The 27,070-nt window shown below is 44.2% G+C and overlaps 1 protein-coding gene across 5 annotated transcripts; it reads right to left on the bottom strand.

The window, feature by feature from the left end:
• LOC139260371 (interferon-induced protein with tetratricopeptide repeats 5-like) lies at nt 1-25,419 on the bottom strand. Of its 5 annotated transcripts, none has more exons than XM_070876919.1 (4): nt 25,280-25,419; nt 18,465-18,671; nt 2,375-3,780; nt 1-77 (listed from the first exon to the last, which is right to left on the bottom strand). In XM_070876919.1, the coding sequence occupies exons 3-4, from the start codon at nt 3,708-3,710 to the stop codon at nt 16-18; spliced, it is 1,398 nt and encodes a 465-aa protein (XP_070733020.1). In that variant the 5' UTR covers nt 3,711-3,780; nt 18,465-18,671; nt 25,280-25,419; the 3' UTR covers nt 1-15. The 5 variants fall into 5 exon arrangements, with proteins under 5 accessions (XP_070733020.1, XP_070733021.1, XP_070733017.1 ...); XM_070876920.1 differs by lacking the exon at nt 18,465-18,671 and adding an exon at nt 24,085-24,229; XM_070876916.1 differs by lacking the exon at nt 18,465-18,671 and having other exon boundaries at nt 25,280-25,418.
• Nucleotides 25,420-27,070: the final 1,651 nt, after the last annotated feature.

The raw sequence follows: 27,070 nt of genomic DNA on the forward strand, positions 1-27,070 counted from the left end.
TTCTGGACTCTGGAATTATGAAAGGACTGGGACAGACTTGGACAAACAGTCGGTTTCAAGGTAGGAAGCAGGTATGGCTTTATTGTGTTTAAAAGAAAGTAAAAGGCACACTTTTAATAGCACACACAGAATAGTAATACCAATACACACTGAGGGGTACAACACATTGAATAAAATGTCAAAATACAGACTTTGTCAGAATGTTATGGGTTCAAATCCAACTCCACTGACTTGAGCACAAAATCTAGGCTGACACGTCAGTGTAGTACTAAGGGAGTTCTGCACTGCACTTTTGGAATAGACTTTAAACCGAGGCCTGGTCCACCCACTCAGGATGTGCGGAGATTGTGAAATGTACTGTATCAATACAACTCAATGGCTTGTAGTTTGCGGTCAGTGGCGAAGCAAAGGCGTTTGCTGCTGGTCCCAAAGTAATCTTCGCACAAAAAGCTTGTGATCTCTGTGGGGACCATTTCAGCTTTTCCGAGGCGTCATTGAAATAACGGAAGTTAATGGGGATTCCCAGCGGAGAGCTGCTGTGAGCTCAACAAGCTGTCTAAGCAGCCAATGTAAACACAGAATTGTCACAGACAGTGAACCAGGAGATGGGTAAGTTCCTTTGGCCCCGAAATTGGTGGCCTTACCGCCCAGTGCCACCGACTGTTGCCGATTTTATTCTCCGCTCTCCCCTCAGGTGACAGATCCCTCTTGGTCTGATGCCGGCGGGAGGGGAATACCGCTGGGAACCGCCTGCTGGCAGCCACTGGCGGCCAAGTCGCGTAAGTAACCTCCCGCTCGCTAAGCTGCCATATTGCTGAGGGTGGGAGTCAGCAGCAACAGGGCGAAGGACCGTTCCGTGGAGGCAGGTCTAACCCTGATGGTAAGTACGAAGACCTGCAAAAAAACGGTTCGTGAACATGTTTTAATTTTCTTTCTTTCAGTGTTTTAACTGAATGGGGTCCCCTGAAGGTGCTACGGGCGTATTTTTTTTTTGTGATTATTTTTATTTATCAGTGTTTCCCCCCTCCCTGGACCCAACTCAATCCTCGGCGGCACTTGGGCGAGGATAGCATCTGCTGCTGAGATTGAGAGCTCCCGCCTGCTGCCGCCCAGAGTGATGGTACAAGCTGTCATTTTGCTGCCGGGCGGGACTGCCATCTCTTTTTGAGGGCTCTTCCCGGCAAAGTACCGCCCGGTCTCTCGGCGGCCATCGGCAGTGCTTTGGGCGGCACTTGGCCGGGCCTTGGCTTTGACCAAGTTCAGGCCTTTTGATTCTAATGTTTTGAAAATGTTAGAGAGAACAAAACAAAGATTGGAGCCCTGACATGGGGAAAAGGAAATCCTGAAATAAAGATGGATATTTTTACAAAATCAGTTGTTTTTAATATTTCTTAAAAATGTCAATTTTTATTAAAGTAGATACATTTGACACTCCAGAAACTTAAAATGAGTATTTCAGGGCCATAGCCTTTGTTCAGCAGTCAATATATTGTTAAAACCCCAATTACACCTAATCCAAAAGGACCTAACCTTTAATGGAGTATTTAACAGTGGTATTACCATGGAAGGGCCAAAGTTTTCATCAGTTTCCATAATTTGACAGCTTACACTGATTGCCGGCTGTGGAGAAGGGTTGGGAGGCAGTGGGGGTTCCATAGCACAGCCAGTATCGAGGCAGTCAATGACTGACCACAACTGTGGGATTGCAAGGTTAGGTTGCACACGCGCTCGATCCTGAAGTTACGGTCAGTGTCAAAGGTGAAATGACGGCAAATTCCAGACCGTTATTTGTTTCTTTACCGAATCAGGTTAATCTGAATCGCCAACTATTTGCATGTTGTATAGTTTGAACAGTTTGCTGATTAAACATTTGACTGTTGAGTAAATGTGCAAATTCAGTTTTGGCCCCAAGCTAGCATTTGGTGTCTCGGAGTTCCAGGGCTACAGGCAGTCAGTGCAGGTTAAAGCATTCCAGCCAGACTGTTGACACTTTGAGTGCCTTTAAACTGAATCAAGTTACAGTCAACAGAACCCAGTATAAATTGCTTGTCGACGGCCTGGCTGTAACTGGCCTGTTTTGGCGAGAGCTCTGTACATGTCAGGAAACAACACGGTCAGAGCTGTCTGCCAAAAGTTATACATTTAAATGTTAGAGAATGTGGAGAGCAGAATCTCAACTCCCTAAACATTGAAATTAAGGTTAGATAGGTTTGGAAAATACTCAGGGGATTCAACAAACCCTGAGCGCTCTGCAAACCAGATTTGACCCCACACTTCCCTCTCCCCTACATTGCAATCCATTTCCTCCCACATTCCAACCATGTTCTCTATAATCTCTCCCCTACATTGCCCTATGTAACCTGACGCAGCTTACATAGAGCACTTTGAAATTCTTCATTGTCACGATCACACTCCAGGGCATTCTCAAAGTATTCAATGGCTTCTGATTTCTTGCCATCAATCTGGTGTATTAGTCCCAATATACCAAAAGCTACACTGTCTCTTGAATCTTTACTCATTCGATCTTCAGCAATACGTTTCAATTTTGCGCGGCATTCCTCATTCTTGTTGGTGTTAACTTTGAGTTTTAAGCATTCCTTGAAATGATGAATGGCATTCAGCTGGGATCCTTTCTTATACAGCTGGTACAATCCATAGTCCCAATGTATTAATTGTTTATTCAAAGGGCTGTAATCTTTATTTCTAAGCAGGTTGGTGTAGATATCATCGGCTTTGAAATATTCTCCACATATTGCGTGGAGTTCCGCCAAATGAAGTATTGCAAAAGTAAGCGAGGGTTTCTGTTCATACGCTTTTTGGAAATGGTACTTGCAAAGTTCAATCAATTTTCTGCTGTCTGCACGAGCAAAGTATTTCCGGTGAGGTTTCAGCTGAGCTTTGTAACATAAGCCGATCTCATGGTGAAGAAGTGCAGAAGAGGATTTAACCTTCAGTGCCTTTTTCAATAGCTGTAAGGAATATTCAACAGATCCTTGTTTTCTTAAAGCTTTGGCTGCATATTGAGTTATATATGGATCATCAGGAGACTCCAGCAGCACTTCTTCAAGTAATCTGTAACATTCGTCTGGTTGATTGAAATCCTGTAGTCTCAGAGCCAACATGATCTTGACAAACGAGTCATTTGGGTTCAGTGCTAATGCGCGGCGTAACTGCTTCACTACCTTGCAGTGTTCAGGACGCTGTGGGTCTTCAAAGGTTTCTTTAAGTCGAAACACAACAGTTGCATAAGCTGCGTTCCATTCAATGTCATCAGGATCCCCCTCCAGAGCCTTCTCAATACATTCATTTGCCTCTTCATAATATTTCCTGCCACATTTCAACAGTGACCAACCCTTCTCCCCGTATACTTCAGGTATCAGTGCTGTATACTGAGAGCCATCAGTAAATTGTTGACAGATCCTCTCCAGCTCGTCGAGGTAGGACTGGGCCTCTGCCAGTTCTCCCACATGATAATATACCCAGGCAGAGTTTCCATAGGTGATGATGCTCCATTTTTCTATTTCAAATTTGTGATTTTTCCTCAGAATTTCTTCAGCTTTCCATAAATTATTGACCGACTTCTCACAGTTGCCTCTCGTACAGTTTACAAAAGCAAGTAGATTGTAAGTCATAGCTTGATATTTCACAATATCAGACTCTATTATATAGTTTAGTCGTTCCTGCAAATCATCCCACTCAACATTTTCCATCTGCAGATTCCACGTGAAGTGACATTGTAGCTGAAGTAATTTCACTTTCAGGGCGTCCCTTTCAGTGTCACTGTAAGAAATATGTTTAAATATTTATTAGTTTTGTCACACATTCAGATAGGAATGGTGATGGGGAAATGATTACACACTGGCCAACCGAGGAACTCAGGAAAGTTATTAAACAGCGCTAAAAAAGCTGACAGCTCAAATAACAACCAGAAGCTGAACCACACAAACAACAAAAACAACAGACAGGAAAAGACCAGCTGGACCATGGAGCCTGTCCCATACCGTCACGGTGCACCTTAACACCACAATCCCCATTGCCCCTCCCCACCAACCAGGCTCGCAGCCTCCCTGAAAATAGGCACAAGAGCATCAAAGGCTCAAGCCGCTGATACTGGGGAACTTGCATCCAGCAGGGATCCAGAATCGGATCCTGGGATCTTTCTGCTTACATGGCTGAGCTACTCACTGCTTTAACCAGATGAATCATTGGGGAAACTATACTCATTCTGTTGTCGGGCGCTTCCAAAGGCAAAGGCACCTGCAGGGCAGATGTATGTACGTGTGTGCCTGACCACATCACGAGACCATGAGAAATTCTTAGCAAAAACATGTAGCCCCTTGATGCTTAGGGGTCAATTCCATTGGCCTAAAAGAAACCTGTCATGTAATCTATAATCGTTGTGATTGGATTGTGTCCAGCCAAGATGGGTTGAGTAATTGTAACCTAGTATTGTAAAACGTATAAGTATCGATGAATGTCTTTGTTCAGCAGAGAGCAGTGCCTGCTGTAACCCAGAGGCTTTCTCCCTGCCAGCGTAATAAAGGCTGTTTTGATGTTGGAACCGACCCAGAGTGTCGAGTGATTCTTCCTGGGAAATATTTGCGCTAACAGTGGTGTCACAAACAGGATTCGGAAGTCGCTGGACACGCTTGGAAGAACCGGGTGAGTATAGATTAAAACAAAAATAAGAAAGGGTGCTGAAGGTGGACATCGGTTGATCGACACGAGGAGACGGTCTAATACCTCAAACGCCTAGCCTGAGCCCGAATTAAGAGGACTTGTTCCCACGTGACGGCCAGGATTAAATAGGCATAGGGAACACACTTAGACCGTGGGATCGTGATACCGAGCGACATCTCCTGGGCCTCCTGGGCCCAGTAGTGTAATTTGAAATATACCCCGGGGACCAGGTGGTGCACAGCGACCAACGAAAATCAAGTCTGTGAACAGGATCGGACCAATAGGCAAAATGGTGCAAGGTATTTCGTTAAGGAGACGTAGAGCGCTGTCAGGAATTGCTTAAAGTATTTAAGGATTGTATTATAAGCCTGCTGTAAAAAATTATCACTGACTTGTGACCCGGCAGTAAGCCAAGAGACGGCCTACTACAAGTCGCGTTAGCTGAAAGCGGACCTCAGAGTAGATTCCTAACAGTTCTAGTCCTACCCAGACATGGTCAGTAAACCAACAAAACTCGAGTGGGGGCCAGAAAGGTCCCTTACCCGCCACCTGACGGAGAAACAAAAGAAAGTAATTGAAAAGGCCTGGGTTCTGATTCGTTGAGCCCACGTAAAATTAACAGAGAAAGTAAATCAATCATGTATTAATTATAACTTGCGTAATTACATAATGCCATAAAAAAACCTGATAGTGACTATCTTAAATGATGTATGGATCCAAAAATAGAACTGGCCAAACAATAAGCTTTGTTGAATAAAGAGAGGCTTTTGTGAATGTCTGTCTTTGAATGAGAGTGTTTGTGTTATTTTTGACTGCGAAATATTTGAGGTGGGAATTAATGAATGTTTCATGTGTCTGAAAGCCTGTTTAGGAAAGTGGTCGAGCTGTCTGTTTGTTTTAGCTCCACCCACTTTTTCAGACAGAGTGAAAGTTTTTTTTCACCCTTTGCAGTGTTGTCCAGTATGTGGGAAGTTTTAAGAAAGTGTGAACCTAGAATTGAATTACATTTTAAGTTAGAAACGCAGGTGTGGATTTATTCAGATGATATGTTATGGAGCTAGGAAATGCACAAAGGATAGGGTTGTTGAGCAAAAGATAAAAAATACATGGTCCCATTGGTTTACAAAAAGATTTGACACGCTCACTTACTTGTCAAAAGAAAACATGCAATCATTGATTACATTGGGTTGAAAGACAATAAATTTAGTCTAGGAATGAGATAAAGAACGGAAAAGGGAAGCTGTAATTCCTTTTTTTTAAAGCCTGTGTGGGTCTCTCCAGGCTGTGGGCTGGGGAAGTACGCCCCCATTTTCCTTTGTGTAAAACCTTGACACGAAAGCTTCTAGCTCAGTAAAGAGATTTTTAAATAAAAGATTGGCAGTACAATATTTGAATTGGGATTTTGAGATATTTCAGGTGATTCTCCTTGATAAACATTTTGGTTGTATTGGAAAATCTTGGGTTTGGAAGCCTTTTTAATAAAAGTACACATACTGTGTCAGAAGCTGAAGCTTAAAAAAGATGTAATTTATGAGATACAGTATCACAAAATTGAAGTTACAGAGCAAAAGATTAAAGTTTTTGATCAGCTTCTAAAACAGAAGTTCGGCACATATTAAAAAAAACAGTATTACCATATTTGACATTTTGTAATTCAACAATAAATACAAATTCTACAAAAGGGGAGCAGAAATTAGGATGGGAACAGTGAAGAGTTAATTTTGTTGTGAAGGTTTCAAGTACCACTGGTTAAGAAAAGGCACAACAAAATGCGATACATTTAAAATAAAAAGTTAAATCTGATCTCTTTTAAAAAAAGAAATAAAACTAAAGGGTTTGGGAACAATCTAGAAATACCTCAGGGATCAGGTCAAACTCCTGGGCAAGTGGTGAGCTATCTGCGAAAGTGTAAAAGGGACTTTGGGAAAATTAAAATGTTAAAACAACAGGCTTTAGCAGTTTAGAGCAAAGGACCTTGAAACTTGAACATTTGAGATAATGGAAAGGACGAAAAAGATAAAGACGCAACCTTAAAAGCAAACAAATTGAACAAATTTGGAAAAAAGTGTTTTCGATTGTCTTATGATTTTAAATTAACAAATTTACGGAGACACAAGCCCTCCGTGTAAAATACAAAACCTAATTTGAAGAAAGGAGATTTAAATGGAAAAAGATGTAACTTATTAAATACTAGTTGATATTGGCTGTGAAACAGATATTGATTTAATTGGGAAAAGGAAAAAAAAGAATTTGAAGAGGTAAAAGACATTCTCCATTGATAATGATTTTAAATTACGAGAACGTTTCACTGCAGTTTGAAAAGATTTCCAAAATGGACGTTGTTTATCAAGAAAAGTCCTGAACAGTCTAAACAAGCAGGAGGGTTTTGAAAATAACAAGGAGAAAAGAGCTAAGCTATGTGAACTCAGCACAGAAAGAAAAAGCTGGGAATTAGAAAATCTTACTGAATTTTAAAATTCTTATGGAAAATGGAACTGGCACGGAAGTTTAGATTTTGTGCCGAGAGAGAAATAAAACACAAGATTTGCCCAGTGAACGGGACCATAAAAAAACCCAAAATGTTGGAATGTATACAGCTTGTGTGAAAATTGGATTTCAGTAAACAAAATGGCTATTAAAAATGTGTGGTCTCGTTTTAAATCAATTAAAAAAAATCTTTGGCAAGTATTTGAATTAGGAGTTTAGAAAAAATTGGAGTTTAATCTAAAATGCCGTCTTTCCCGATGAGAAGATTTTTATTATGACGGCTTTACTAATTATTTCTTCTGTTTTAACAGATTGCTAATTTCTCAGCAAGTATTGAAGGCACAAAGACTTGAAAAAAATGTTTTTGGATGACTACGTAATGACATCAGGCCTTCTTACAAACCTGTAAAGGAGTTAACCCTTTCCATTGACAACTGTTTTACACTGGACCTCATTAATTTGGATTTCCTAATAAAATAAAGAAGACTCACCTGACAGACAGAGGAAATGGTGGGATAGTCAGAATAAAAAATAAAACAGAACTAGCCTATGTAATAATACTCACCTGATACAGATAAAATAAATAGATACTCAAACAAAACAAATTCAGGAGTTAAAGCTAAAATAAGCTGGAAGAGATTTTTTTTTTTAAATGGGTCCAGACGGATAGTGCAGTGCACAGCCATAGCACCAGCACCTATGGCGATAGGGCCAATGTACCCCACGGTGGGTAAGTGTAGACCACAAACTCAACCTAACAGTAAACCAGACTGGGATAACGAGTGCGGAGTCGAGTGACCTCTACATGCATGGATAAAAGATGAGTAGACCATAACCTAACACCTGGTGACGACCAGGCTATCTGTTTAAAATTTGCAGATATAACGCTCACCCAGATGGGACTGCAGTGGCTACTTCAACTCTGGAGACTCATGATACTGGGAACCTTAAGGCCCACGCAAGCACTGGGTAATACAGACGGACTACGAGAGATACAGCACACGCAGGAAAGACACCACTACATGAACAATGGGGCTTTGTTTAATTTAACTGACGGAATATGCATCCCAGCAGCCAAGGACTGGAGCAAGGACAGAACTTATTTTAATGCATAATGTTAAGTATGAAATTGTGCCTGTTCTGATCAATATCTCAGGCATACGAATGGCGGAATATTGTACAGAACAGGCAAGAAATATGTATGGTGTGCTGAGTAAAGTTGTAATGCAGCAGGCTGTTGATGCCATGGGTGCCAGTAGATTCCGAGGACAGGAGCCACTTCATAGGACTAAGAGAGAAATAGTTAATGATGCTGCTACCGGTTTTAACATCGGAACCTCCATCGTAAACTCACTGGATATACAAGGGCCAAACGAAAAGGTGGAACAATTTAAAGGGGTGATGAAAGGACTATTAGAATGGGCAGAGCAGAATCAGGAAGATCAAGCTAACAGATACAACACAACCTTGATCAGATCCAAAGGGGGGAAGTGCCAGACTGGATTGACAGCCCACATCTGGCTCAGTTGGCCAAACTGAAGGGGACACTGGATAATTGCACTCTGAAGGGACTAACCAGAGTATTCCCAGTGATCCCAAACTGCCCAATGGGTAAAGCTGCCGGAGTGGGAATAGTCACACAAGACTCATGACCGTTTCCCCTTTATCAACTGGAGAATATCGGGATCATACGGGAAAACACCTCCCTCCATTACTATCTGACCGCAACCTCTGCTATCTGCAGAGACAACACACTCTATGGGATCTTCCTGACGGAATGCAAGCAGACGGTTGACATTACGGTGTGCCCTCACCCGGTGGGACAAGGAGAACGAGACGAGTGTGGATTTAAATGAACCAATGGATGTGTATTAGAAATAGTACCTGCCCCCACTCATTTTGCCAGAGCAGGTTACAGGGGCAAAGGGAGATACTGTGTCTCTGCCACGGTATGTTCATACCAGTACAATGACTTACAATGCCAGATCCCGCAACCAAACTTTTGCTTCACACCCCTACGACCCGTCACAATAGGACAAGCCCGCATTATCCAGGTTAGACGCCAGGGCACCGAAATCATTAACTCCACCAATCAAATCCACGATCACCTGCAGGATTATGATGAGCCAGAGCAGGCCCCTATCCCAAATTTAGCTGAGGTACTAAGGGAGCTAAGACTCAGAGTAGGCCAGTCTGTCAGACTCTACCACCAACTACAGACAAAGACACTGGAGAAGAATACTGACCAAGAGTTACAAAACCAGAGTTGGCGGAGGAGGGTCTGGGACTGGGGGATGAACGTAAACATCCACCCGTGGATTTGAATAATATCACACATACTGGTAGGGATACAGCTGGTCAAAGCACTGACATGGGGTGTTATGGTCTGTCGGACCTGCAGGCATTATGCACGACGTAGGAGAATCAGACCAGGGTTCAAGTACATAGGGAGATCTGTCCAGCAGAGGGACAGGAGAATTTGAACAATATCAATTTGATATAAGCAACCGGAACTCCTGAAACCACGTGACTGGCCAGCATGTTAAGGCAGGGAGTACCGGGTGGTACGCAAAGATATAAATGGGGTAATAAATTATAACCAATGTTGTCGGTTAAAGGGGACTAGGACTATTCCCTTACCGAAAGGGGGCAATTGTTGTCGGGCGCTTCCAAAGGCAAAGGCACCTGAAGGGCATATGTATGTACGTGTGTATAAAATGGCTGTTAGATATAAAATGGCTGCCAGAGATTTTGCAAAGCATCAGGGGAACTCAACTGGCTGATTTGACCACATTCCTAGGTAACTGATACAACTGTGTTTCTCACACAGGCGCACACAATTAAGTCCAAATCAGCACATTCCGAAGCCCAGACCAGATGTCACTGCCCAATGGGACAGAATGGAACTCTGTAATTGGATTAAGATAAGAAAGATAAGCTCAGGCAGAACCCAAGGACAGTAGAGATAAGGGTGGGCCTGATCACATCACGAGACCATGAGAAATTCTTAGCAAAGACATGTAGCCCCTTGATGCTTCGGGGTCAATTCCTTTGGCCCAAGAGAATCTATAATCGTTGTGATTGGATTGTGTCCAGCCAAGATGGGTTGAGTAATTGTAACCAAGTGTTGTTAAATGTATAAGTATCGATGAATTTCTTTGTTCAGCGGAGAGTAGTGCCTGGTGTAACCCAGAGGCTTTCTCCCCGCCAGCGTAATAAAGGCTGTTTTGATGTTGGAACCGACCCAGAATGTCGAGTGATTCTTTCTGGGAAACATTCGTGCTAACTCATTCCATTGAACTAGTGCCTGTGTCAGCCATGACTCAGTGCTAGCTCTGTCGTTTCTGAGTCAGATAGCTGTCGGTTTAAGTCCCACTCCTGAGACTTGAGCACCAAATCTAAGCTGATACTTCAGTGCTGTACTGTCAGAGGTGTGCATTCCAGGTCACAACTCATCGTTTAAAAAAAAATCTTCTCATGTCGCCTCTGATTCCTTTGCCAATTCCCTTAAATCTGTGTCCTCTGGTTACTGAACCTTCTGCCACTGGAAAATATTTCTCCCTATTTACGCTATCAGAACTGTTCATGATTTTGAACACCTCTATCAAATCTCCTCTTAACCTTCTTTGCTCTAAGGAGAACACCCCCAGTTTCTCTAGTCTCTCCTTGTAACTGAACTCTTTCATCCCTAGTACCATTCCAGTAAATCTCATCTACACTCTCTCTCAGACCTTGACATCCATTCTAATGTGTGGTGCCCAAAATTGGCCACAATACTCCAGCTGGAGATTTATCAGTGTTTTAGAAAGGTTTAGGATTTGACTTTGTAATCTCTGCCTCTTTTTAGAAAGCCAAGCATCCTGTATGCCTTTTTAACAGCTTTCTCATCATGTCCTACCACCTTCAAACACTGATGTACGTACACACCCAGGTCTTCCTGTTTCTGCACCCCTTTTATAATTGTACCTAATGATATTGTGATCACTGGTCTCTAAATACTCCTCCACTGAAACATGCTCCATTTGTCCAACTTTATTCTCCAGAATTAGAACCAGGACTTCTTTTTTCTTCATTGGGCTGGAAACAAAGCAACATTTCACTCATACTCTTTTCAGGAATTCCTCTTTGCCCATTACAGTGTTATTTTTGCACTCTATATTAGGATAATGGAAGTCCCCCATTATCACTACTCTATAGTTCTTGCACCTTTCTGCAATTTGCCTGAAAATTTGCTCCTTTACCACCTTCCTGCTATTTGGTGGTTTATAGTTTAGGGTAATCGCTCCTCCATTGTTCCTCAATTCTAACCAAATACATTCGGTTTTAGAACTCATTTCGAAGAAGAGCAGAGGAGCTCACGCCGATCTCCTGACCAATATTTATCCCTCAGTTAACATCGCAAGAAAACAGATTATCTGTGTAATGTATGCACATAAGGTCTGCCCACCACCAGGGGGCACTGTCATCTGGTCCGAGGGTCAAAGGTACACTCGTGCTGGGTCTGGTATATAACCTGAACTTCATCTTTGTATCTTCACTTCTGGAAGCCATTAAAGACTGATCAGGTTACACCTAGTCACTGGCTCACAGTATGGAGTTCATTGTGTCATTTCATACACCACAACTGGCGACGAGGCAAATACAAACCCAAACAAAAGTATGGCGAGCACAGCACGATCGAATACTGTTGGAATTCTCGAGAGATTCCAACAGTGGGAGAGGATTGGGGCGATTTCACGGATCGTCTTGACCAGTATTTCGTGGCAAACGATCTAAACAAAGACAGGGATGCAGAGAAGCGCAGGGCAGTTCTTCTCACCGTCTGTGGCCCTACGAGAATCTGCTCTCATCCATTCTTCCCACAGAAAAGGTTTATAAAGAACTGTGTGCTCTAGTTCGGGAACATCTTAAACCCACGGAAGGAATCCTCATATCCAGATATCGCTTCTATACGCACATTCGTCCAGAAGGCCAGGATACAGCGGCATTTGTTGCCAACCTGAGATGTCTTGCAAGGCCTTGTAAATTTGGGTCTGCGTTGGAAGACATGCTATGTTACTTTTTCATGATCAGGGTCAACCGCGAGATGATCTTAAATAAGCTGCTGGCTGCGGAGACACCGGACCTCAGCAAGGTCATCGCCATCGCTCAGGCTTGCCTGTCCACACAGAAAAGCACGAAGCAGATATCGTGACAAAACAGGAACTCCACGGCAAGTACTGTGTACAAAATTGTATCGACGGCCGGCAGAGCTGAACATGGCAGGGCCTACTCGACTGTGTCTGCAAGACCAGGAGCCGCTCAAAGCTCACCATGGAGGGCCTACTCGACTGTGTCTGCGAGACCGGGAGCCGCTCAAAGCTCACCATCGAGGGCCTGCTCGACTGTGTATGCGAGAACGGAAGCCACTCAAAATTCGCCATCGAGGGCCTGCTCGACTGTGTATGCGAGAACGGGAGCCACTCAAAGTTCGCTATCGGGCGCCAATCCGAGCTCAACGTGTTGGCGTTGCGGGGGCATTCATCGCCCCCATCAGTGCCGTTTCAGGCAGTATGTATGCAGAGGGTGTGTGAAGACGGGTCATCTTCAGCGGATGTGTCCGCAGTGGAGCAAGCGAGCTGTGACGCACCACGTGGATGATGATCAATTCAGCGTGGATCTGGCGATGCAGCTCAAGGTATTTGAGAGCTCCGAGGAGGAAGTGTATAACGTACGTGCGTTCCGAACAAAGAGCCAACCGATAATGATGGAGGTAACATTAAACGGCGTGCCGGTATCCATGGAATTAGACACGGGTGCGAGTCAATCGATAATGAGCCAGAGGACTTTCGAAAAGCTGTGGGAGACCAAGGCAGAGAGACCCAAGCTGAGTCCGATAAATACGAAGTTGCGTACCTACACCAAAGAGCTCACACTAGTGATCGGTAGTGCAGCAATAAGAGTGTCGTACGAGGAAACGGTTCACAATCTACCGTTATGGGTTATCCCGGGCAACGGCCCATTGTTATCCGGCAGGAGTTGGCTCGATAAAATAAAATGGAAATGGTACGATATCAAAGCTTTGTCATCAGTGGATGATGATTTGTGTGCTCAAGTGCTGAGAAAATTTCCCTCACTGTTTGAACCGGGAATTGGCAGCTTCAAGGAGCCAAGATGCAGATTCACCTAGGCCCAGATACAAGGCCCATCCATCACAAAGCCAGGGCAGTCCCGCACACGATGAGAGAAAAGGTCGAGCTCGAATTGGACTACAATGCAAGGGGGTCATTTCACCGGTCGAATTTAATGAATGGGCCAGTCGCATTGTGCTGGTGTTAAAGAGCGACGGCACGGTCAGGATTTGTGGAGCCAACAAGGTCACGATCAACCCAGTTTTGAAACAAGATCAGTACCTGCTACCGAAAGCTGATGACCTGTTTGCAACGCTAGCCGGGGAAAATCGTTCACCAAATTGGATCGAACGTCGGCCTACATAACACAGGAACTGGTTGAATCATTAAAGAAATTTACGTGCATCAACATACACAAAGGACTGTTTATTTACAACAGTTGCTCTTTTGGCATTCATTCAGTGGCAGCCATATTTCAGAGAAACATGGAGAGCCTATTGAAATCCATCCCCAGGAGCGTGGTATTCCAAGACAACATCCTAGTCACAGGTTGTGACACTGCTGAGCACCTGCACAATCTGGAAGAGGTTTTGCATTGTCTGGACAAAGTGAGACACAGGCTGAAATGTTCAAAGTGCGTTTTCATAGAAACATAGAAACTTAGAAAATAGGTGCAGGAGTAGGCCATTCGGCCCTTCGAGCCTGCATCACCATTCAATAAGATCATGGCTGATCATTCACCTCAGTACCCCTTTCCTGTTTTCTCTCCATACCCCTTGATCCCTTTAGCTGTAAGGGCTACATCTAATTCCCTCTTGAATATAACTGGCATCAACAACTCTCTGCAGTTGGGAATTCCACAGGTTAACAACTCTCTGAGTGAAGAAGTTTCTCCTCATCTCAGTCCTAAATGGCTTACCCCTTATCCTTAGACTATGTCCCTTGGTTCTGGACTTCCCCAACATCAGGAACATTCCTCCTGCATCTAACCTGTCCAGTCGCGTCAGAATTTTATATGTTTCTATGAGATCCCCTCTCATCCTTCTAAACTCCAGTGAATACAGGCCCAGTTGATCCAGTCTGTCCTCATATGTCAGTCCTGCCATCCCCAGAATCAGTCTGGTGAACCTTCGCTGCACTCCCTCAATAGCAAGAAAGTCCTTCCTCAGATTAGTAGACCAAAACTGAACACAATATTCCAGGGGAGGCCTCACTAAGGCCCTGTACAACTGCAGTAAGACCTCCCTGCTCCTGTACTTAAATCCCCGAGCTATGAAGGCCAACGTACCATTTGCCTTCTTCACCGTCTGCTGTACCTGCATGCGAACTTTCAATAACTTATGTACCATGACACCCAGGTCTCGTTGCACCTCCCCTTTTCCTAATCTGCCACCATTCAGATAATATTCTGTCTTCGTGTTTTTGCCACCAGAGGTCGAATTCCTTGGACGAAAGATTGCCACAGACGGAATCAGGCCTACAGACGCGAAAACAGAGGCCATCAAAATGCGCCCAGGCCACAGAATGTGATGGAGCTGTGTTTGTTCCTGCATCTTCTCAACTACTTCGGTAACTTCTTACCCAAATTGAGCACAGTATTAGAGCCTTTGCAGAAGCTGCTCAGGAAAGAAGATGACTGGGTGTGGGATGAACTTCAAGACAGTGCCTTTGAGAAGGCTAGAAAATCTGTTGTGTTCCCACAAGCTACTGGTACTGTATGACCCATGCATGCGTCTAGTTTCGACCTGTGATGCATTGTCCTATGGGGTCGGCTGCGTACTCCAGCAAGCCAACGAGTCAGGCAAGCTACAACCAGTTGCATACGCGTCTCGAAGCCTGTCCAAGGCGGAAAAAGCTTACGGCATGATAGAGAAAGATGCTTTACCATGTGTTTATGGGGTAAAAAAAATGCACCAGTACCTATTTGGGCTTCACTTCGAGCTGGAAACCAATCACAAGCCGCTTATATCGTTGTTCTCAGAACATAAAGGTATCAATACCAACGCGTCGTCCCACATCCAGAGGTGGGCGCTGACATTATCTGTCGATGATTATGTCATTCGTCATAGACCAGGCACCGACAACTGCGCTGATGCATTGAGCCAGTTACTGTTGCCCACACCGGAGATGGAAACGCCAATGCCCGCAGAGCTACTCATGGTCATGGATGCCTTTGAGAGTGAAGGGTCGGCTGTCACTGCTCAACAAGACTGAGACCAGCCAGGATCTGACCCTATCAGTTGTAAACCATTGTGTTCTCAACAGGGACTGGTCGACCATCCCCAAGGAAATGGGTGATGAAACCAAACTGTGCAGCCATCGCAAAGGTGAGCTGTCCATCCAATCTGACTATTACTGTGGGGTAATCGTGTTGTAATGCCCAAGAAAGGCAGGGCGAGATTTGTGCGGGAGTTACATAGTATGCATCCCGGTATTGTCGTGATGAAGGTCATCGGCAGGTCCCATGTTTGGTGGCGTGGCACTGACTTGGACTCAGAGTCATGCATGCATCAGTGCAGCTCTTGCATGCAGTTAAGCAATGCCCCAAAGGAAACTCCGCTCAGTCTGTGGTCATGGCCATCCAAACCGTGGTCTAGAATCCACATTGACTTTGCGGGCCCCTTCCTCAGTAAAATGTTTTTTGTGATGGTGGATGAATACTCCAAATGGATAGAATGTGTGATCATGTCATCCAGCACTTCCACTGCCACCATTGAGAACCTGAGAGTCATGTTTGCCACACATGGTCTGCCAGACATCGTTGTCAGCGACAACGGACTGTGTTTCACGAGCCTGGAGTTTCAAGAGTTCATGAAACGCAACGGCATAAAACACGTGAGGTCAGCCTCGTTCAAACCCGCGTCCAATGGCCAAATGGAGTGGGCAGTTCAAACCATCAAGCAGAGCCTGAAACATGTAACTCATGGTTCCTTGCAGACACGCCTATCACGTATACTGCTCAGTTACAGGTCAAGGCCACACACACTCACCGGGGGCCCACCTGCAGAACTATTGATGAAGAGAGGCCTCAAAACCAGGCTCTCTCTAGTCTATCCTGACCTTATCGATCATGTCGAAACCCAACGTCAACGCAAGGAGTGGTATCACAACCACACCGCAGTGTCACGTGACCTATCTGTAAATGACCCAGTGTATGTACTTAACCATGGTCAAGGGCCCAAGTGGCTCCTGGACAATGTTACGGATAAGGAGGGTAATCAAGTGTTTATTGTTAAGCTCAGGAATGGGCAGATGTGCAGGAAACACATTGATCAAATCAAGCAAAGACACACTGACGAACCGGAACAGTTGGAAGAAGACACCTCGAGCTTAGACGACCAACCAACTCATGTCCAGCCATCAGAAGAACCCACTGTGGTCAACACCCAGCTCCAAGTCGTGAGAGACTCGGAAAGCACTGGGATTGTACTGAGACGGTCAACTAGGGAGCGAAGTGCTCCGGACCATCTGAGCTTGTAATATGGACTTGTGCCAAGAACTGGCGGGGGGAATGATGTAATGTATGTACATAAGGTCTGCCCACCACCAGGGGCCACTACTGTCAGAGGTCCTAAGGTCATAAGTACACTGGTGCTGGGCCTGGTGTATGAACTGAACTTCACCTTTGTATCTTCACTTCTGGAAGCCATTAAAGACTGACCAGGTAACACCTAGTCACTGGCTCACAGTACGGAGTTCATTATATAATTTCAAAAACTACACTCTGGTCACTATCATGTTGCTATTTGTGGGACCTTGCTGTGCACCAAATTGCTGCCGCATTTCCTTCATTACAGCGGTGACCACACTTCAAAAGTACTTAATTGGGTGTGAAATGCTTTGGGACGTCCTAAGATTGTGTAAGGTACTATGTAAATGCAATTCATTATTTCTTCCTTTACCTAAACAGGTTCATCTGAATTGCCAGCTATCTGCATGTTGTATAGTTTGAGCAACGTGCTGATTAAATATCGGCCTGTTGAGTAAATGTGCAAATTCAGTTTTGGCCGCAAGCCAGCATTTGGTGTCTCAGAGTTAGAAACATAGAAACATAGAAAATAGGTGCAGGAGTCGGCCATTCGGCCCTTCGAGCCTGCACCATCATTCAATGAGTTCATGGCTGAACATTCAACTTCAGTACCCCATTCCTGCTTTCTCGCCATACCCCTTGATCCTCCTAGTCGTAAGGACTACATCTAACTCCTTTTTGAATATATTTAGTGAATTGGCCTCAACAACTTTCTGTGGTAGAGAATTCCACAGGTTCACCACTCTCTGGGTGAAGAAGTTTCTCCTCATCTCGGTTCTAAATGGCTTTCCCCTTATCCTTAGACTGTGACCCCTGGTTCTGGACTTCCCCAACATTGGGAACATTCTTCCTGCATCGAACCTGTCTAAACCCGTCAGAATTTTAAACGTTTCTATGAGGTCCCCTCTCATTCTTCTGAACTCCAGTGTATACAAGCCCAGTTGGTCCAGTCTTTCTTGATATGTCAGTGCTGCCATCCCGGGAATCAGTCTGGTGAACCTTCGCTGAACTCCCTCAATAGCAAGAATGTCCTTCCTCAATTTAGGAGACCAAAACTGTACACAATACTCCAGGTGTGGCCTCACCAAGGCCCTGTACAACTGTAGTAACACCTCCCTGCCCCTGTACTCAAATCCCCTCGCTATGAAGGCCAACATGCCATTTGCTTTCTTAGCCGCCTGCTGTACCTGCATGCCAACCTTCAATGACCTTCCAGGGCTACAGGCAGTCAGTGCAGGTTAAAGCATTCCAGCGAGACTGTTGACAGTTCGAGTATCTTTATACTAAAGCAAGTTGCAGTCAGCAAACCCCAGTTTACATCGTTTGTCTCCACAGCCTGGCTGTAACTGTCCTGTTCAGGAGATAACTCTGCGCATGTCAGGAAACAACATGATCAGAGCTGTGCCAAAAGTTACAGCTTTAAATGTTAGAGAATGTGGGGAGCAGGACCACAATTCCCTAAACATTGAAATTAGGGTTAGGTCGGTTTGGGAAATACTCAGGGGATTCGACAAACACCCCGGGCACTTTGCAAACCACATTTCACCTCACACTTCGCTCTCTCCTATATTGAAATCGATTTCCCATCTTAGCTCCCTCAACCCTTCCCATTACCTCTCCCCTTCATTACCCTTTATTCCTTGTTGTAATGTATGTACCTGTGTGTATGCTCACAGGTTTGTAGAGCTGTTGCACTGTGAGTGGCTGAGCCAGTCACGTGATGTTCACAGGATTCAATAAAACCCCAGTCAGTTGGCTCTGGGTCATCCACAATGAGTTGTGCAGTTCTGAGCCTAGTGGATGAACTGGTAATGTTTAGTAATAAAAACAGAAAATGCTGGAAATCTCAGGAAGTCAGGCAGCATCTGTGGAGAGAAACAAAGTTAACGTTTCGGTTCTGTGACCCTTTGTCAGAACTCTGTCACACACGCTGCCTGACCCACTGAGATTTCTAGCATTCTCTCTTTCTATTTCAGATTCCAGCATCTGCAGTATTTTGCTTTTGTATTTGTGGTAATGTGTCGTTTGTTAATAAACCAACTAGTTCTTAACAGCAAAGTGTTGCTATGAATTCTTAAGCCAAGAACCCATGAAGACATTACATTACACCTGTTACCCCTCCTTTCCCCTGCATTTCACTCCCTTCCCTTTCCCATCAGAGCTGCTGTTGGAGAATATGTGGGAAATAATGAGAGTAAAAGTGAGAGGGAATGGGGGAATAGGCTGGCAATATCGTGCTTTATTGCCAATGAGGATTGCAGGGCGATTGGGCTCAGGATGGTATGTTGCTTCCCTGGTGCAAGGGTCAAGGATGTCTCGGAGCGGGTGTAGGACATTCTGAAAAGGGAGGGTGAACAGCCGGTTGTCCTGGTGCACATTGGTGCCAACGATATAGGTAAAACAAGGGATGAGGTCCTACGAGACGAATTTATGGAGTTAGGAGCTAAATTAAAAAGTAGAACCTCAAAAGTAGTAATTTCTGGATTGCGACCAGTGCCACGTGCTAGTCAGAGTAGGAATCGCAGGATAGCGCAGATGAATATGTGGCTTGAGCAGTGGTGCAGCAGGGAGGGATTCAAATTACTGGGGCTTTGGAACCGGTTCTGGGGGAGGTGGGACCAGTACAAACCGGACAGTCTGCACCTGGGCAGGACCAGAACCAATGTCCTAGGGGGAGTGTTTGCTCGTGCTGTTGGGGAGGAGTTAAACTAATATGGCAGAGGGATGGGAACCAATGCAGGGAGACAGAGGGAAACAAAATGGAGACAGAAGCAAAAGACAGAAAGGAGATGAGTAAAAGTGGAGGGCAGAGAAACCCAAGGCAAAAAACAAAAAGGGCCAATGTAGCAAAATTCCAAAGGGTCAAAATGTAATAAAAAGGCAAGCCTGAAAGCTCGGTGCCTCAACGCGAGGAGTATTCGGAACCCAGAAGAGGGCTCTGAGCTAGTTAGAATAGGTGAGAGCTCAGATGAACAGGACCCCAAGGAAGAATGCAAAAGGCAGGAGGCAACAGAGAAGAGTAGCATTGGGGTAAGTGTAAACCACAAGGTGATAGGAAGGGACAATATGTATGAATATAAAGGGGCTGCAGGAGGGATCAAAACTAAAAATCATGGTTTAAAAACTAGTATTAAAACACTCTACCTAAATGCACGCAGCATTCGAAATAAAGTAAATGAGTTGACGCCACAAATCATTACAAATGGGTATGATTTGGTGGCCATTACAGAAATGTGATTGCAGGGTGGCCAAGACTGGGAATTAAACATACAGGGGTATCTGACTATTCGGAAGGATAGACAAGAAGGGAAAGGAGGTGGGGTAGCTCTGTCAATAAAGGATGATATCAGGGCAGTTGTGAGAAACGATATTGGCTCTAATGAACAAAATGTTGAATCATTGTGGGTGGAGATTAGAGATAGTAAGGGGAAAATGTCACTGGTGGGCATAGTTTATAGGCCCCCAGATAATAACTTCACGGTGGGGCGGACAATAATCAAGGGAATAATAGAGGCATGTGAAAAAGAAACGGCAGTAATCATGGGGGATTTTAACCTACGTATCGATTGGTCAAATCAAATCGCACGGGGTTGCCTTGAGAAGGAATTCATAGAATGCATACGGGATTGTTTTTTAGAACAGTATGTTACAGAACCTACAAGGGAGCAAGCTATCTTAGAACTGGTCCTGTGTAATGAGACAGGAATAATAAACGATCTCCTCGTAAAAGTGAATGTTGGTCCCTTAGAAGATGAGAAGGGGGATTTAATAATGGGAAATGTGGAAATGGCTGAGACCTTAAACAATTATTTTGCTTCGGTCTTCACAGTGGAAGACACAAAAACCATGCCAAAAATTGCTGGTCACGGGAATGTGGGAAGGGAGGAACTTGAGACAATCACTATCACTAGGGAGGTAGTGCTGGACAGGCTAATGGGACTCAAGGTAGACAAGTCCCCTGGTCCTGATGAAATGCATCCCAGGGTATTAAAAGAGATGGTGGAAGTTATAGCAGATGCATTAGTTATAATCGACCAAAATTCTCTGGACTCTGGGAGGTACCAGCGGATTGGAAAGCAGCTAATGTAACGCCTCTGTTTAAAAAAGGGGGCAGACAAAAGGCAGGTAACTGTAGGCCGGTTAGTTTAACATCTGTAGTGGGGAAAATGCTTGAAGCTATCATTAAGGAAGAAATAGCGGGACATCTAGATAGGAATAGTGCAATCAAGCAGACGCAACATGGATTCATGAAGGGGAAATCATGTTTAACTAACTTAATGGAATTCTTTGAGGATATAACGAGCATGGTGGATAGAGGTGTACCGATGGATGTGGTGTATTTAGATTTCCAAAAGGCATTCGATAAGGTGTCACACAAAAGATTACTGCAGAAGATAAAGGTACGCGGAGTCAGAGGAAATGTATTAGCATGGATCGAGAATTGGCTGGCTAACAGAAAGCAGAGAATCGGGATAAATGGGTCCTTTTCGGGTTGGAAATTGGTGGTTAGTGGTGTGCCACAGGGATCGGTGCTGGGACCACAACTGTTTACAATATACATAGATGACCTGGAAGAGGGGACAGGTTGTAGTATAACAAAATTTGCAGATGACACAAAGATTAGTGGGAAAGTGGGTTGTGTAGAAGACACAGAGAGGCTGCAAAGAGATTTGGATAGGTTAAGCGAATAGACGAAGGTTTGGCAGATGGAATACAATGCCGGAAAATGTGAGGTCATCCACCTTGGGAAAAAAAAACAGGAAAAGGGAATATTATTTGAATTACAACATGCTGCGGTGCAGAGGGACCTGGGGGTCCTTGTGCATGAATCCCAAAAAGTTAGTTTGCAGGTGCAGCAGGTAATCAGGAAGGCGAATGGAATGTTGGCCTTCATTGTGAGAGGGATGGAGTACAAAAGCAGGGAGGTCCTGCTGCAAATGTACAGGGTATTGGTGAGGCCGCACCTGGAGTACTGCATGCAGTTTTGGTCACCTTACTTAAGGAAGGATATACTAGCCTTCGAGGGGGTACAGAGACGATTCACTCGGCTGATTCCGGAGGTGAGAGGGTTACCTTATGATGATAGATTGAGTAGACTGGGTCTTTACTCGTTGGAGTTCAGAAGGATGAGGGGGGATCTTATAGAAACATTTAAAATAATGAAAGGGATAGACAAGATAGAGGCAGAGAGGTTATTTCCACTAGTCCGGAGACTAGAACTAGGGGGCACAGCCTCAAAATACGGGGGAGCCAATTTAAAACCGAGTTGAGAAAGAATTTCTTCTCCCAAAGGGTTGTGAATCTGTGGAATTCTCTGCCCAAGGAAGCAGTTGAGGCTAGCTCATTGAATGTATTTAAATCACAGATAGATAGATTTTTAACCAATAAGGTAATTAAGGGTTACGGGGAGCGGGTGGGTAAGTGGAGCTGAGTCCACGGCCAGATCAGCCATGATCTTTTTGAATGGTGGAGCAGGCTCGAGGGGCTAGATGGCCTTCTCCTGTTCCTAATTCTTATGTTCTTATGTTCTTTGGTCTCGCTGTGAGTCTCTCGCCTTCTCAGCTGCTGTCCTTCTCCAGGCTGCTCTCGGGGCTCTTGTCGTCTCCAGGTGGCTCTCTTGAGTTTCCCTCTTGAACTCGTCTCCTCTCCAAACAGCTTTCGAGGCTTTCTTGCCTCTTGTCGCCTTCACTGGCCCCTCCCCCAGTCTCTCCATGTTCTGTCTGACCTCACCCCCTGCCCACTTCACACGCCACCTGGTGGTGACACACCGCAGGTGTTCACGCTACTTCCAGAGCGAGCGGCCTTGTGCCCGGGCGTTCTCCCTCCTCTGCACTGAATCACGGGCAAACCGGGGCTGTCAGTGTTACTGTCCACAACAACAACAACTATTGTATTTATATAGCCTCTTTCACGTAGTGAAACATCCAAGGCACTTCACAGGAGTATTATGAGATAAAAACAGTTACATTCTGACTTGTTACATTGATAATAACTAAGACAAAAAATGCCAGACCCAGGTTGAGCAAGGGACTTTACAAAACTGGTTTAATTAGTGTAATATAAAAAATACTATTGTTTCTGGAAAGAAATACATTTTTAAAATTATTCAGTCACGGGGTATGGGTGTGACTGGCAAGGAGAGCATTTATTGCTCTTCCCTAATTGCTCTTGAGAAGGTGACGATGGGCCTCCTTCTTGAACCACTGCAGTCCGTAGGTGAAGGTATCGCACAGTGCTGTTAGGGAAGGAGTTTCAGGATTTTGACGCAGCAACGATGAAGGAACAGTGACATATTTCCAAGTCGGGATGGTATGTGACTTGCAGGGGAAGTTGGAGGTGATGGTGTTACCATGCACCTGCTGCCCTTGTACTTCTAGATGGTAAAGGTCGCAGGTTTGGTAGATGCTATTGAAGAAGCTGTGGTGATTTGCTGCAGTGCAACTTGTGGATGGTTTAGGTGGTGGATGGGGTGCCAGTCACGCGGGTCGCTTTATCCTGGATGGTGCCGAGCTTATTGAGTGTTGCTGAAACTGTACTCATCCAGGCAAGTGGAGAGTGTTCTATCACACTCCTGACTGAAGCCTTGTAGCTGGTAGAACAGCTTTGGGGACTCAGGACATGTGTCAGTTGCTGCATTTGTGTAGCACCCCTCACAGACTCAGGACATTCCAAAACGCTTCAAAGTCACTGAAGTACTTTTGAAGTTTAGTCGCTCTTGCAATGCAGGAAATGCTGGCACCAATTTGTGCACAGCAAGCTCCCACAAACAGCAATTTGATAATGGCCGGATAATTGCTCGGATTTTGTTGTGAATGACGAAGGAACGACTTTTGCCGTTGACCTCACGTACAGTTGCCCACAGACTTTTGGTGGGCTTGTCAACGCAGATTTCCAGTCTTCCAGCGTCTGTTTGAATTCGATGCTCCCTGCAGGGGATGTGTGATGTCTGTGAGCAGACCAAGCAGCAGGGAAGCTGTTCAACCACTCAGATTGAAGAAACCGCACAGGTGGCAAAGCAGGAAGTAAATAACAGGAAATATAAATTACATTTAAATCATTGTACAGGAAGCAAAATAAAGATTGGGACATACACATGAGATTAAAAGAGAGACATAAAAGAGCAAAACACATAAACTATAATAATAACATTATTTGAATTTTTATATCTTTAAAAGTCTGCAACATGAATTTTCTTCTGAGGGAATGAGATTCCACACTTATAAAATTATTTTTTCAGGACCAGAGAGATTGTTCAAAAGTAATTATGAATTATCATACCGTTAAAAACTCAGTTACTCCTGTTTGAAGAAGGCTCAAGTTTTCATTGGTCTTTAGTGTGTTAATAGTGGGTAATTAGTTTAAGTTCATGCCTTAACTATGATTTCTGTGCAGGTTCCATCGGCGAAGACTGCAACAGCACACCCTGTGGAGAAGCAGGGTATCACAGACAGCAAATTCCGGATTTCCACTAAAAACTGCGCATGTGCAGATGCCAGAAGTTGCTGTGAAATTTACATTGCAATAATGGCAAGCACTGACAGCTTTGCTGTTATTAGTACAGCTAAATTCATTCCATTGTGTTTTAGCGATGTCGATTAAGGTTTACAGAGAATTACGTAGCGTCTACAGCACAGAAGCACGCCATTCAGCCCAATTGGTCTCCACACGATCCTCGTCTCACCCTTCTTCATCCAACCCTATCAGTAAATCCTTCTATTACGTTCTGACTCATATGTATATCTAGCTATCCCTTAACTGTATCTGTGCTATTCGGCTCAACTACTCCTTGTGGTCGAGAGTTCCACATTCCTACCTCTCTTTGGATGAAGACATTTCTCCTGAATTCCTATTTGGATTTATTAGTAACTATTATACTTATCGTTCCTAGTTTTGGTCTCCCCCACAAGCAGAAACAGCTTCTCTACATCTACCTTATCAAACGCTTCAATGATCTTAAAGACCTTGGTCAGCTCACGCCCTCAGCCGTCTTTATTCTAGGCAAAAGAGTCACAGCCTTTTCAGCCTTTCTTGATAGGTATACTCTCTCAGTTCTGGTATCATCCTTGTGAATCATTTTTGCACCCACTGCAGTGCCTCTATATCCTTTTTATAATAGGTATACCAGAACATTGCACAGTACTTCAAGTGTGGTCTAACCAAGATTTGACACACAAGACAAATATTGGCAAGGACACAAGGAAAAACTCCCCTGCTCTTCTTCGCAATAATGCCAGGGGATCCTTTACATCTACTTGAGGGGGCAGACGGGGCCTCCATTTAATGTCTCATCCAAAAGACGGCACCTCCGATAGTGTGCACTCCCTCTGTACTGCACTGGAATGTCAGCCTGGATTTCGCGCTCATGTCTCTGGAGTGGGACATAAGCCACTGACTCAAAGGCAAGCGTGTTACCGCTGTACCACAGCTGACATCTTAACTATATACGTTATTTACACATGAAATTCACTCTTACCTCATGATGGTCGGAATGAATCGGCCTGCTTCTTGTTTAATTTTACTTCTGTTGTCTGATCAGCTGTAAAAACAGAACTAAGTGTGTTCAGCTCTTCCAAGATATTTATATATCATCCACACCCTTTTAGAGTCAGATGATTTTGAAGAATTATTCTTGAGACGGGAAGTTGAAAACAACCGATACCTTATCATCTGCAGAAAATATGTTCTGATGAAAGGTTATCGAGCTGAAACATTAACTCTGTTTCTCTCTCTGCAGAAGCTGCCTGACCTGCTGAGTGGGTCCAGCATGTTCTGTTTTTATTTCAGAATTCCAGCATTTGCAGTATATTGCTTTTGTTTTTCAGAAATCAAAACAAAAGCCCCCCCCCTCCCCCCCCGCCCCACAGCCGACCCCAATCCCTCACGGATTATTTCATTATTCATGTGTTGATTAGAATTTACTCTGTGTATATTGGCTGCTCTATTGATATTATATTCTGCTGCATCGCAACAATGGCTGGAATACAGATCGTGCTTTTGGGATAGGGGAGCGATGAGATAATTTCCATGAACTGTTCCCCAGGTGTACAGACACCAATTTACTTGTAGCAGTGAGTGAAGTAGAAATTAGACCATACAGCGACCATTTTTTCAAGTAAATAATGGGGACAGACAGCATCAATTTCCCACTGTGTCTCCTATACCCCAAGTGTGCCTGAGATACCGCCAATGCCATATTGAGTGGATATTGTTCAGGTGTACCTGATGGCTGCCTTTAACAGGCATTAGGCTCCTTGCATATGTTAATGAGGGAACTAGACCCTGTCTCCTGAAAATGCATCAGTGCAATCATCGGGGCCATAGAAGCCATCTTAGTCCAACCCACTTCTGTCCATACCTTATAACATCTGCACACCACCCACAAAACCTGAGAGGCTGAGACTACAAGAGGAACAGAATTTCCAATTCCCCAATAGCCACTAAAATGTGTAGATTAACCAGAATGATACCAGAGCTTAAATGGTTAAATTGTAAGGATAGGTTGAAGAAACTTGTTTGGTATTTGCTTGAGAATACCCAGCCTCTGACCTACTCTTGTTGCCACAGTATTTATGTGCCTGGTCCAGTAAAGTTTCTGGTCAATGGTAACCCCCAGGGTGATGATGGTGGGGGATTCGGCGATGATAGTTTAAGGTGTAGATCTGCTCATTTAAAGGGCCAGCGGAAGATAAAATCCAGGTTTTGTCAGATGATTTCTAAGCACGTCTGTCCTTGTTGGGTTCTGTGTTTTTGGCTAACTTAGTTATAGTCCATAGAGATTTAAAATTCTTCTACATTCAAATACTCCTCTTCCTGCTACTTCCAATTGGTTACCGGAGCTTCTCTTCTCAATGAAAGGTCAGACGATCGTTCTCCCATCACAAGTTCAAAGGTCAGCTCTTAAACTTAGATTCTCTTTGACGCAGGTTTGCAGATTAAAGAAACCATACTAGTATTGATTGGTTACAGTGGTGTAACCCTTTTGGGTGTGGAGTATAATGGGCGGCTAATTCAATATCATCCGTTTTACACCGTCGACCAAAGATCCAACTATGTCCATTTCAGTTTTAGTCATTGGGATCAGTATAATGTAAAATGTTCAAACCGTGTCGTTAATTCAGAAATTTAAGATTACCATTACTGTAGCCACAGCAAGTAGAAACATGAATGTAGAATGATAGGTGAACTGAATAGCACTGTAACCCTATGTTAAATGGTAAGTCTGTTAACTAATAAGATTATTTTTGAACTATTTACTACAAAACCC

Source organism: Pristiophorus japonicus, chromosome 3, assembly GCF_044704955.1.
Source record: "Pristiophorus japonicus isolate sPriJap1 chromosome 3, sPriJap1.hap1, whole genome shotgun sequence".
Lineage (NCBI taxonomy): Eukaryota > Metazoa > Chordata > Chondrichthyes > Pristiophoridae > Pristiophorus > Pristiophorus japonicus.